The following is a 13,095-nucleotide window of genomic DNA, read 5'->3' as shown; positions in this document are numbered from 1 at the left end:
CCCATAACCACACTCGGGACCCCAGACCCACAAACACCCCCCCATACCCACCCGTGGGACCCCAGACCCACAAATACCCCCTCATAACCGCCCGTGGGACCCCAGACCCACAGAAGCCTCCCCAAACTCACCCAGCGAGCCCCCAGACCCACAAATCCCCCTCGATCCCAAATCCCCCCCCCTCAGCCCAGCCTTGGGGTGGGGTCGCCAAAATCCCCCCAGCCCCCCAAACCCCACCGGGGGGGGTCCCCAAAATCCTCCCCAAATCCCCCCAACCCCCCCCAGGCCCCTTTTGGGGTCCCCAAAATCGCCCCCCCCCCACGGACCGACCGCGACCGCTGCCCAGTCACGAGACCTCGCGACAAGACCACGCCCCCTTCCTGACCACGCCCCTTTCCGTCCCTTGGCTCCTCCCACCGCCAGATGACCACGCCCCCTGAAGCGTTAGGACTCCCCCAGACCCAAAATTGGGGGGGGTTCAAAGGGGTTGGAGACCCCCGAAATACCCCCAGGACCCCGAAAGTGACCCCCAGACTCAAAATTTTCCCCCCCAGACCCAAAATCTGGGGGTTTCAAAGGGCTGGAGACCCCCAAAGTGACCCCCAGACCCAAAATTTCCTCCCCCAGACTCAAAATTTCCTTCCCCAGACTCAAAATTTCCTCCCCCAGACCCAAAATTTCCTCCCCCAGACCCAAAACTGGGTGGTTTTAAAGGGCTGGAGACACCTGAAGTGACCCCCAGACCCAAAATTGGGGGGTCTCAAAGGGCTGGAGACCCCCAAAGTGGCCCCCAGACCCATAAATTCTCCCCCAGACCCAAAGCTGAGGGGTCCAGAACAGCCAGAACCCCTCAAGACCCTCTTGAACCCCCAAATTTCCTCCCCCAGACCCCCAATTCCCCCCCTCAAACTGGGGCTTCTGGACCACCGGAACCCCCAAACCCCCCCCCCCAATTTCATTAAACTTTTACTCCAAAAAAATGTCTTTTTTTAATTTTCAAAATAGCACAAAAACGACGGACACAACACTCGGGGTGGGGGGGGGGGGAGAGGGGAGGGGGCTCTGGGGGGGGGCGGTTTTTTTTTTTTATTTTCCCCTCCCCCCCCCCACTATGATACACAGGGGGTCCCCCCCTCCCCCTCCCCCCACCCCCGGCCGGGGGGGGGCGGGGTCTGTACAGGGTGGGGGAGGGGTCCCGAGGGGGGGGGGGGGGGGGGGGGGGGATTTTTATTTTTTTTTTGGGGGGGGGGGGGGAGGGGGGAGGGGCAGCGTTGTACAAAACTTTTCATTCCAGCAACTGCAACAGGTAAAAAAAAGCCCCCCCTGACCCCCCCCCCCCCCTTCCCCCACAAAGTGAGGGGACCCCCAAAATTTCCCCAACCCCCCCCCCCCCCCGGGGATGTTTTTTGGGGGGGGGGTGTTAAAATGGGGAGGGGTCCCCGGGTTTGTGGTTTTGTTTTTTTTTTTTTTTGTTGGTTTTTGTTGTTTTTTTTTTTTTTTGGGGGGGGGTCCCGGGGGTCCTTCACTGCCCTTCGGCCTTGGGCTTCTTTGGAGCGGATTTCCTGAGGGGAGGGGGAAATTTAGGGAGGGGTTTGATGGGAGACCCCTCCTCAAAATAACTCAAAAAATCCCAAAGAATGACCAGACCCCCAGTGCAGCCCCCCCAGGACCCCCCAAAACTCCTTCCCAGCCACAGAGACCCCCCCAAACCGACCCACAGACCCCTCCAGGACCCCCAAAAAGCCCCCAGACCCCAAATTCCCCCCTCCAAACCCCTCCAAACAACCCTCAGACTCTTCTGAGACCCCCAAAAAGCCCCCAGACCCCTCCAGGACCCCCAAACTGACCCACAGATCCCTCAAGGACCCCCCAAACCCCCTCAAAACAACCTCCAGCCCCCCCAGAAAACAGCCAGACCTGTCCAGGACCCCCAAAAAGCCCCCAGACCCCAAATTCTCTCCCAAACATCCCCCAGATCCCTCAAAACAAACCCCAGACCCCCAAAAGAGCCCCCAGACCCCCAAATTCCCCCCTCCAAACCCCTCAAAAGAGCCCCCAGACCCCTGAAGGACCCCCAAAAGAGCCCCCAGACCCCAAATTCCCCCCTCCAAACCCCTCAAAACAACCCCCAGACCCCTGAGGGACCCCCAAGGATCCCCCCAGACCCCTCAAGGACCCCCAAAAGAGCCCCCAGACCCCTCGAGGACCCCCAAGGACCCCCACTCACAGGTCGGGGGACGCCAGGGGCCGTTTGCTGCCCGCCTTCCCGGCGGCTCCGTCCTTGCTCGACTCTGGGGGGGACATCAGGGGGTGAGGGGGGACCCCCAGGTGTGTGCAGCCCCCAGACTCAATTCAGAGCCCCCAGACTCAATTCAGAGCCCCCAGACTCACATTGCAGCCTGGGTGGCCAGGCTGTAACCATTGTCACTACAGGTGGGTGACAAGGGGACAATCCCATTCCCACAGAGCCTCCAAGGTGTGGGGCAACCCCACAGGTGTGTGCGGCCCCCAGACTCAATTCAGAGCCCCCAGACCCACCCTGCAGCCCCCAGACCCGTTTCAGAGCCCCCAGACCCACCTTGCAGCCCCCAGACCCACCTGGCAGCCCCCAGACCCACCCTGCAGCCACCACACCTGGGTGGCGGGCCCGTAGCCCTTGTCCTTGGCAGGGTGGGGGACAGTCCCACACCCACCTGCCCAGCCTCACAGGGACCCCCAGAGGCGTGCAGCCCCAGACCCATTTCAGACTCACAGCAGAGCCCCCAGACCCACCCTGCAGCCACCGCACCTGGGTGGCAGAGCCGCAGCCCTCATGGTCACAGACCCTCACAAGCACCCCTGGCACTGTCCATACTCACTCCCACAGGGACCCCCAGGTGTGTGCAGCCCCCAGACCCACCTGGCAGCCCCCAGACCCGTTTCAGAGCCCCCAGACCCACCTTGCAGCCACCGCACCTGGGTGGCAGGCCCGTAGCCCTTGTCCCTGGCAGAGTGGGTGACAAGGGGACAAACCCACTCCCACAGGGACCCCCAGGGGCGTGCAGCCCCCAGACCCACCTGGCAGCCCCCAGACTCATTTCAGAGCCCCCAGACCCACCTTGCAGCCCCCAGACCCGTTTGAGAGCCCCCAGACCCACCTTGCAGCCACCGCACCTGGGTGGCAGAGCCGTAGCCCTTGTCCCTGGCAGAGTGGACAAGGGGACAAACCCACTCCCACAGCCTCCCCCAGGGGTGTGCAGCCCCCAGACTCGTTTGAGAGCCCCCAGACCCACCTGGCAGCCCCCAGACCCACCTGGCAGCCCCCAGACCCACCTTGCAGCCACCGCACCTGGGTGGCAGAGCCGTAGCCCTTGTCCTTGGCAGAGTGGGGCACAGTGCCACACCCACCTGCCCAGCCCCACATGTGTGGGGCAGCCCCCAGACTCATTTCAGAGCCCCCAGACCCACCTTGCAGCCCCCAGACTCACTTCAGAGCCCCCAGACCCACCTTGCAGCCACCGCACCTGGGTGGCGGGCCCGTAGCCCTTGTCGTTGCGGGCGGCGATGCGGAAGATGATGGCCGGCTTGGTGGTGTGGTCGATGTGGGCGCTGGCCAGGCTGGAGGCCGGCACCAGGCACGAGGGGCTGGGCCCGCAGTAGACCCGCATGAAGGCCAGCTGGGCGCCCCCCCCCCGCGCCTCGGGGCCCCCCCCGGGCCCCCCCTGGATGGCCAGGTACACCGAGTACTCGGCAATGCGCCCCGACGTCACCGACGGCGGCTCCCACGTCAGGTGCGCCCCGTCGGGGCTCTGGGGACACGGAGGGGACATCGGGTCAGGTGTGGGGACATGGGGACATGGAGGGACAGGGGGGACATGGGGGACACAGGGGGCACGGGGTCAGGTGTGGGGACATGGGGACATGGAGGGACACGGGGGACAGAGGGGACACCGGGTCAGGTGTGGGGACATGGGGACATGGAGGGACAGGGGGGACACGGGGACATGGAGGACAGGGGGACACGGGGTCAGGTGTGGGGACATGGAGGGACAGGGGGGACACAGGGACATGGGGGACACAGGGGACACAGAGGGGACACAGGGTCAGGTGTGGGGACATGGAGGGACAGGGGGACACGAGGGGACACAGGGTCAGGTGTGGGGACACGGGGACATGGAAGGACAGGGGGACACAGAGGGGACATGGGGTCAGGTGTGGGGACATGGGGACATGGAGGGACAGGGGGGACACGGGGGACACAGAGGGGACACGGGGTTAGGGGGGACACAGAGGGGACATGGGGTCAGGTGTGGGGGACACGGGGGACAGGGGGGACATGGAGGGACAGGGGGACATGGAGGGGACACAGGGACAAGGAGGGGGTGAGGGGGACAGAGGGGACACAGGGTCAGGTGTGGGGACACGGGGTTAGGGGGGACAGAGGGACAGGGGGGACACGGGGGACAGAGGAGTCAGGAGGGCATGGGGGACACGAGGGGCTCAGGTGGGACAGGGGACACGAGGGGCTCAGAGGGGACACAGAGGGTCACAGGGTCAGGGGGGACACAAGGGACAAAGGGGCACCAAGGGGCCATGGAGTCAGGGGATATGGGGGTACGGGGGGCTGTGAGAGGTGGGGGACATGGGGGGACACAAGAGGGCCCCCACAGTGGGTCTGGGGTCCCCATGGTGGGTCTGGGGTCACCCTGCTGATGCTGATGGCGCAGGGGAAACTCAGGGGAAACTGAGCAGGGATGGGGTTGGGTTGGGGTTGATGTTATGGGCTCCGGCATGGGTTGGGGTCCCTGTTTTGGGTCTGGGGTCCCTGTTGTGGGTCTGGGGTCACCTTGCTGATCTTGATGGCGCAGGGCGCCCCGGGGAAGCCGGGCAGGGATGGGGTCAGGTTGGATCGGGTTGGGTCAGGGTTGATGTTAGGGGCTCCCCCATGGGTCTGGGGTCCCTATAATGGGTCTGGGGTCTCTGCCATGGATCAGGCCGTGGGTCTGGGGTCACCTTGCTGATCCTGATGGTGCAGGATGCCCTGGGGAAGCCAGGCAGGGATGGGGTCAGGTTGGATCGGGTTAGGTTTGGGTTGGGTTGGGGTTGATGTTATGGGCTCCCCATGGGTCTGGGGTCCCTGTTTTGGGTCTGGGGTCCCTGTTATGGGTCTGGGGTCCCTGCCATGGATCAGGCCATGGGTCTGGGGTCACCTTGCTGATCCTGATGGCGCAGGGCGCCCCGGGGAAGCCGGGCAGGGATGGGGTCAGGTTGGATCGGGTTGGGTCAGGTTGGGGTTGATGTTATGGGCTCCCCCATGGGTCTGGGGTCCCTGTTTTGGGTCTGGGGTCCCTGCCAGGCTCACCTTGCTGATCTTGATGGCGCAGGGCGCCCCGGGGAAGCCGGGCAGGGATGGGGTCAGGTTGGATTGGGTTGGGTTGGGGTTGATGTTATGGGCTCCGGCATGGGTTGGGGTCCCTGTTTTGGGTCTGGGGTCCCTGCCAGGGTCACCTTGCTGATCTTGATGGCGCAGGGCGCCCCGGGGAAGCCGGGCAGGGATGGGGTCAGGTTGGATCGGGTTGGGTCAGGTTGGGGTTGATGTTACGGGTACCCCCATGGGTCTGGGGTCCCTGTTTTGGGTCTGGGGTCCCTGTTGTGGGTCTGGGGTCACCTTGCTGATCTTGATGGCGCAGGGCGCCCCGGGGAAGCCGGGCAGGGATGGGGTCAGGTTGGATTGGGTCAGGTTGGGTTGGGGTTGATGTTATGGGCTCCCCCATGGGTCTGGGGTCCCTGTTTTGGGTCTGGGGTCTCTGCCAGGCTCACCTTGCTGATCTTGATGGCGCAGGGCGCCCCGGGGAAGCCGGGCAGGCAGGTTTTGAAGGCCGACAGCTCCGAGAAGGGCCCGCGGCCGCAGGCGTTGAGCCCGGCCACGCGGAACTTGTAGGCCGTGCCCGGCTGCAGCTCCTGGCGCCGCAGCTGCGAGTGGTCCGGGACCCCCGAGGCATCGTCCTGTGGGGACACGGTGGGGACACAGTGGGGACAGGAACCCCCCTGGGAATGGGGACAGGGACACAGGAACCCCCCCAGAGCCAAGGACATGGACAGAGAAACGCCCTGGACATGAGGGGACAGAGCCTGGGAACTCCGAGCCCTCCTCCCATGGGGACACGGTGGGGACACAGAGCCCAGGGGTGTCCCCAGGGGTGTCCCTGGGTGTCCCCAGGGGTGTCCCTGGGTGTCCCCAGTGCCACAGGGGTGTCCTCAATGCCATGGAGCTGTCCTAAGGCTGTCCCCAGTGTCCCCAGGCCTATCCCTGAGCTGTCCCTGGGTGTCCCCAGGGCTGTTTCAGGGGGGTCCCCAATGCCATGATCCTGTCCCTGAGCTGTCCCTGGATGTCCCCTGAGCTGTCCCCAGGGCTGTCCCTGGACGTCCCCAGGGCTGCCTCCATGTCCCCCGGGGCTGTCCCTGTGTCTGTCCCCATGGCTGTCCCCATGTCTGTCCCCATGTCCCCCTGTCTGTCCCCATGTCCCCAGCTGTCCCCGTGTCTGTCCCCATGTCCCCACATCTGTCCCCACGCCAGGGTCACTCACATCGGCCGGGGTGGCATCGTCAGGAGGCAGGAAGTAGTGGGTGACCATCATGGTGGTGCCCTTGATGACCCCCACCCATGTCTGTCCCTGGCTGTCCCCACGTCTGTCCCCGTGTCCCCAGGGGCTGTCCCCGTGTCTGTCCCCGTGTCCCCAGGGGCTGTCCCCATGTCTGTCCCTGGCTGTCCCAGCGGTGTCCCCAATGCCACGAGCCTGTCCCTGAGCTGTCCCTGGATGTCCCCGTGTCCCCATGTCTGTCCCCATGTCTGTCCCTGAGCTGTCCCAGCGGTGTCCCCAATGCCACGAGCCTGTCCCTGGCTGTCCCCATGTCTGTCCCTGGCTGTCCCCAGGGCTGTCCCCATGTCTGTCCCTGGCTGTCCCCACGTCTGTCCCCGTGTCCCCACGTCTGTCCCCATGTCCAGGGTCACTCACATCGGCCGGGGGCGCGTCGTCGGGGGGCAGGAAGTAGTGGGTGACCATCATGGTGGTGCCCTTGATGACGCCCACGTCGAACCACTGGTTCTCCTTCTTGGGCAGCGCCTTGGGCGGCGCCCCCGGCTCGGGCTTCTGGCAGGGACAGTTTGGGGAGGTTTAGGGCAAAATTGGGGATTTTAGAGGGGAAAATTGGGGATTTTATGGGGGGAAAATTGGGGATTTTATGGGGGAAAATTGGGGATTTTATGGGGGAAAATTGGGGATTTTATGGGGGGAAATTGGGGATTTTATAGGGGGAAATTGGGGATTTTATGGGGGGAAGTTGGGGATTTTTATGGCGGGAAATTGGGGATTTTATGGGGGGAAGTTGGGGATTTTTATGGGGGAAATTGGGGATTTTATAGGGGGAAATTGGGGATTTTATGGGGGGAAATTGGGGATTTTATGGGGGAAAATTGGGGATTTTTTGAGGGGAAATTGGGGATTTTATGGGGGAAATTGGGGATTTTATGGGGGGGAATTGGGGGTTTTAGGGGGGGAAATTGGGGATTTTATGGGGGAAATTGGGGATTTTATGGGGGGAAATTGGGGATTTTATAGGGGGAAATTGGGGATTTTATGGGGGGAAATTGGGGATTTTATGGGGGGAAATTGGGGATTTTATAGGGGGAAATTGGGGGAAAATTTGGGGGTAAATTGGAAACATTTTGAGGGAGATTTTAGGGGAATTTCTGGTTGGATTTAGGGGGATCTATGAAGATTTTGGGGGGGATTTTTGGGTGGGTTTGTGAGGATTTTGGGGGGGATTTTTGGGTGGGTTTGTGATGATTTTGGGGGTGATTTCTGGGTGGGTTTGTGATGATTTTGGGGGGAATTTTCGGGTGGGTTTGTGATGATTTTGGGGGTGATTTTTGGGTGGGTTTGTGATGATTTTGGGGTGATTTCTGGGTGGGTTTGTGATGATTTTGGGGGTGATTTTTGGGTGGGTTTGTGATGATTTTGGGGGTGATTTCTGGGTGGGTTTGTGATGATTTTGGGGGTGATTTCTGGGTGGGTTTGTGATGATTTTGGGGGTGATTTTTGGGTGGGTTTGTGATGATTTTGGGGGGGATTTTTGGGTGTGTTTGTGAGGGTTTTTGGGGAATTTTTGAGTGGGTTTGTGATGATTTTTGGGGTGATTTCTGGGTGGGTTTGTGATGATTTTGGGGAGTATTTTTGGGTGGGTTTGTGATGATTTTGGGGGTGATTTCTGGGTGGGTTTGTGATGATTTTGGGTTGGATTTTGAGGAGGATTTGTGAGGATTTTAGGGGAGATTTTTGGGTGTGTTTGTGAGGGTTTTTGGGGAATTTTTGAGTGGGTTTGTGATGATTTTGGGGTTGATTTTCGGGTGGGTTTGTGATGATTTTGGGGCTGATTTCTGGGTGGGTTTATGAGGATTTTGGGGGGGATTTCTGGCTGGGTTTGTGATGACTTTGGGGATGATTTTCTGGTGGGTTTGTGGTGATTTTGGGGGGGATTTTTGGGTGGATTTGTGATGATTTTGGGGCTGATTTCTGCGTGGGTTTGTGATGATTTTGGGGGTGATTTTTGGGTGGGTTTGTGATGATTTTGGGGTGATTTTCAGGTGGGTTTGTGATGATTTTGGGGGGATTTTTGGGTGTTTTTGTGAGGATTTTGGGGGGGATTTTTGGGTGGGTTTGTGATGATTTTGGGGTTGATTTTCGGGTGGGTTTGTGATGATTTTGGGCTGATTTCCAGGTGAATTTCACTCACCACGGGCGTGCTCTCGATGCCGTTGGCCACCTCGGCCAGGGCGGCGGCCGCCTGCAGCTTGGCGGGGCTGGGGGCAACCGTGGGGCCCGGGGGGGCCACGAAGGCGCTCGAGGGGGCCAGGCCTGGGGAGGGAGGCACAAAAAATTGGGGAGGGGGCTTCAAAAAACCCCCATTGCATTCCTCACCCACCCCAATGTCAGCAGTGGGGTCACAAACCAACCCTAGGGGTGCCCCCTCCCCTTGTAATGGGTGCCCCTCAAAGGGGGTCCCACATCCCCCCCTCATCCCATAAATATCCCCCCCAAAAGACCCCTCCCCAAAATTGGTGCCCTCTCCCCATCCCCATTGCCATGGGTGCCCCCACTCAGGGGGTCCCAAGCCCCCCCAGGGATACCAAATTCTCCCATGGGACCCCTCCCACCCCATAAACAGCTCTGAAAGGACCCCCTCCCCAAATGGGTGCCCCCCCAGGGATGCCAGACCCCTCCCCACCCCATAAACATCCCCAAAGGACCCCATTTCCCCTCCCCCCCATTGCCATGGGCAGGGGTCCCACACCCCAAAGGACCCCTTTCCCCCCCACACACACCCCAAAAGACCCCATTTCCCCCCCCCCATTGCCGTGGGCAGGGGTCCCACACCCCCAAAAGACCCAATTTCCCCCCCCATTGCCATGGGCAGGGGTCCCACACCCCCAAAGGACCCCATTTCCCCTCCCCCCACACCCCCAAAGGTCCCCATTCCCCCTCCCCATTGCCATGGGCGGGGGTCCCACACCCTTAAAGGACCTCCAAAGGTCCCCTTTCCCCCCCCCATTGCCGTGGGCAGGGGTCCCACACCCCCAAAAGACCCAATTTCCCCTCCCCCCACACCCCCAAAGGTCCCCATTTCCCCCCCCATTGCCATGGGCGGGGGTCCCACCCCATTTCCCCCCCCCAGGATGTCTCACCGTCGCCGGGGGGGGGCAGCAGGGCGGCGGGGGCGCCCCCCCCGGGCACCGTGCCCAGCTCCCCCAGGCCGTTGGCGTCGCCCGCGGGGTCGTTGAGGCTGTCGGCGGGGGCCAAGGCCTCGGTGGGCAAATGGGGAGGGGGCGCGGCCGCCTGGGGGGGGGCGGCGGGGGCGGGAGGGGGCGGGGCGGGGGTGGGGGGCGCGGGGGGGGCCGCGGGGGGGGGCCCGGCCTCGGCCAGGTGCTGCTGGTGCGGCACCAGCGCCGCCAGGTCCTGCTGGGTCAGCACCAGGGGCAGCGCCCCCCCCGCGCCCCCCGCCGCCTCCGAGACCCCCAGGGCGCCCCCCAGCTCCGAGGGGCCCCCCCCGGGCTCGCCGGGCTCCAGCGGCTCCGAGGTGCCTGCGGGGAGGGGACAGACGGGGGGGACACGTCAGGGGGGGGACACGGCATGGGGATCGTCCTAAAATTCATCCCATGGGGTCACTGGGGTCAGCCAAAATCCATCCCTTGGGGTCATTGGGGTCAGCCAAAATTCATCCCATGGGGTCATTGGGGTCAGCCAAAATCCACCCCATGGGGTCACTGGGGTCATCCTAAAATTCATCCCATGGGGTCACTGGGGTCAGCCAAAATACATCCCATGGGGTCATTGGGGTCAGCCAAAATCCATCCCATGGGGTCACTGGGGTCATCCTAAAATTCATCCCTTGGGGTCAGCCAAAACACACCTCTTAGGGTCATTGGGGTCAGCCTAAAATTCATCCCATGGGGTCACTGGGGTCAGTCCAAATTCCATCCCATGGGGGCACTGGGGTCATCCTAAATACATCCCATGGGGTCAGCCAAAATCCATCCCTTGGGGTCACTGGGGTCAGCCTAAAATTCATCCCATGGGGTCACTGGGGTCAGCCAAAATCCATCCCTTGGGGTCACTGGGGTCATCCTAAAATTCAGCCCCTCCACCATGGGGTCAGCCCAAATTCCATCCCCTGGGGTCACTGGGGTCATTGCAAAATGCACCCCATGGGGTCATTGGGGTCAGCCAAAATCCATCCCATGGGGTCACCGCAAAATGCACCCCAAGGGGTCACCCCAAAATCCCCCCCATGGAGTCCTTGGGGTCACCCCAAAATCCATCCCAAGGGGTCACCCTAAAATCCATCCCAAGGGATCACCCCAAAATTCATCCACTGGGTCATCCTAAAATGGATCCTATGGGGTCATCATGGTCATGGGGTCACCATGGCCCTCAGTGTGCGACCCCCATAACCGTGGGACCAAGACCCCAATGACCACCCCCAAACCCCCAAATGCCCCCAGGACCTCCCCAGGCTGACCCATGACCCCCCTGGTCTGTGGCCTGGATGGCCAGAGCCTGGGCCTGGGTCACAACCATGGAACCAAGACAACCCCAAGACCCCCAGATCCCCCTCAGGACCCCCCCAAAACCCTCTCAAGACCCCCCAAACCCCCCCAGGACCCCCCAAAACCCCCCAGGACCCCCCAAACTGACCCATGACGGCCTGCTGCGCCGCCTGCAGCACGGCCTGGATGGCCAGAGCCTGGGCCTGGGGTCACCACCATGGAACCAAGACCCCTCAAACCCCATCAGGACCCCCTCAATCCCACCAGGACCCCCCCCAAACCCACCCAGGACCCCCCAAACCCCTCAGGACCCCCCAAAACCCCCCCAGGACCCCCCAAACTGACCCAAACCCCCCCAAACTGACCCATGACGGCCTGCTGCGCCGCCTGCAGCACGGCCTGGATGGCCAGCGCCTGGGCCTGGGGTCACCACCATGGAACCAAGACCCCCGTGACCACCCCCAAACCCACCCAGGACCCCCAGAACCCCTCAGGACCCCCAAAACCCACCTAGGACCCCCAAACTGACCCAAAGCCCCCCAAACCCCCCAGGACCCCCCCAAACTGACCCATGACGGCCTGCTGCGCCGCCTGCAGCACGGCCTGGATGGCCAGCGCCTGTGCCTGCGCCTCCTCGCTGGCCGCAGCCGCTGCCGCCGCCTCGGCCGCCGCGGTGACCGCCAGCTCCTCGGGGGTCAGCCCGGGGGGTCCCCCCGCGCCCCCCGCCTCAGCCAGCAGCTCGGGGGGCAGCGCCAGCCCCTCGGCCGGGCCGCCCTCGGCCGCGCTCGGCGGCAGCACCACCACGGCCAGCGGCTCCGGGGAGCCCCCGGGCTCCGAGCCGGCCTGGGCAGGGGGCGCGGGCTCGGGCCCGGGGGGCGACGGCGACGTGGCCGAGGCTGAGGAGGGGTCCTGGGATGGGTGGGGGTCTCCAGGAGGGGTGGGCGTGGTGGTGGTGGTGCTTGGGGGGGTCTCGGGGGGTGCCGGGGGGGATTCGGTCAGCGACGAGATGGTCTGGGGGGGGGAAGGGGAGAGGAAATGGGGTTGGGGGGGGGGAGAGATGAAGAGACCCCAGCCCACCACCCCAAATTGGGGACCTGGGGGCGTCCAGGGGCACCGGGAGATGCCGGGTGGCAGTGCCACGGTGCTTGGGGCATCCTTGGTGTCACCAGAGCCCCTCCCGGTGTCCCCAGAACCCCTTTTGTGTCCCCAAACCCCTCCCAGCATCCTCAACCCCCTCTCACTGTCCCCAATCCTCCACCAATGTCCCTAACCCCCTCCAGTGCCCCAAATCCCTTTTATGTCCCCAAATTCCCTTTTAATGTCCCCAAACTCCTCCCAGTGCCCCAAAACCCCTCCCAGTGCCCAAACCCCTTCCCAGTGCCCTCAAATCCCTTTCAGTACCCCAAAACCCCTCCCCAGTGTCCCCAACCCCTCCCCAGTGTCCCAACCCCATCCCCATTGCCCCAACCCCTCCCCAATGTCCCCAACCCCGTCCCCAGTGCCCCCAACCCCCTCTCACTGTCCCCAATCCTCCACCAATGTCCCTAACCCCCTCCAGTGCCCCCAAATCCCCTTTTATGTCCCCAAATTCCCTTTTAATGTCCCCAAACTCCTCCCCAGTGCCCCAAAACCCCCTCCCAGTGTCCCCAAATCCCCTTTTAATACCCCCCAAACCCCCTCCCCAGTGTCCCCAACCCGTCCCCAGTGTCCCCAACCCCCTCCCCATTGTCCCCAACCCCGTCCCCAGTGTCCCCAACCCTGTCCCCAGTGTCCCCAAGGCCGCAGCTCACCGGCACGGCCGGCCCCGGCGCTGGCGTGGACTGAGTGACCGTGGTGACCGCCCGGGGCTGGGGGGTCCCGGTGCCGCCGCTGGGGCCGGGGCTGGGGGTCCCGGGGGGGGGCACGGGGGGACCCCCGGCCTCGCTGGGCGGGGTCTCCCCCTCCCCCTGCCCGTTGGCAGCAGGCGGGGGGGGCTCTGTGGGGACAACGGGGAGGGGTCAGCGAGGCGACCA

General features: G+C 63.1%; 1 protein-coding gene across 1 annotated transcript in view; it reads right to left on the bottom strand.

The window, feature by feature from the left end:
- Positions 1-1,262: 1,262 nt before the first annotated feature.
- Positions 1,263-13,095, bottom strand: part of HCFC1 (host cell factor C1) — a 42,790-nt gene continuing 30,957 nt past the window's right edge. The window contains exons 20-28 of the mRNA XM_064736951.1: positions 12,874-13,058; positions 11,653-12,094; positions 9,722-10,117; positions 8,773-8,894; positions 6,996-7,130; positions 5,800-5,985; positions 3,488-3,788; positions 2,228-2,291; positions 1,263-1,562 (exon numbers count right to left, since the gene is read on the bottom strand). Of these exons, the coding sequence (XP_064593021.1) occupies positions 1,523-1,562; positions 2,228-2,291; positions 3,488-3,788; positions 5,800-5,985; positions 6,996-7,130; positions 8,773-8,894; positions 9,722-10,117; positions 11,653-12,094; positions 12,874-13,058 (1,871 nt within the window). The 3' untranslated portion in view covers positions 1,263-1,522. The remainder of the gene's footprint in view (positions 1,563-2,227; positions 2,292-3,487; positions 3,789-5,799; positions 5,986-6,995; positions 7,131-8,772; positions 8,895-9,721; positions 10,118-11,652; positions 12,095-12,873; positions 13,059-13,095) is intronic.

Source organism: Zonotrichia leucophrys, unplaced genomic scaffold (assembly GCF_028769735.1).
Source record: "Zonotrichia leucophrys gambelii isolate GWCS_2022_RI unplaced genomic scaffold, RI_Zleu_2.0 Scaffold_34_1600103, whole genome shotgun sequence".
Classification (NCBI taxonomy): Eukaryota; Metazoa; Chordata; class Aves; order Passeriformes; family Passerellidae; genus Zonotrichia; species Zonotrichia leucophrys.
This window is presented reverse-complemented; position numbering and strand designations above follow the sequence as displayed.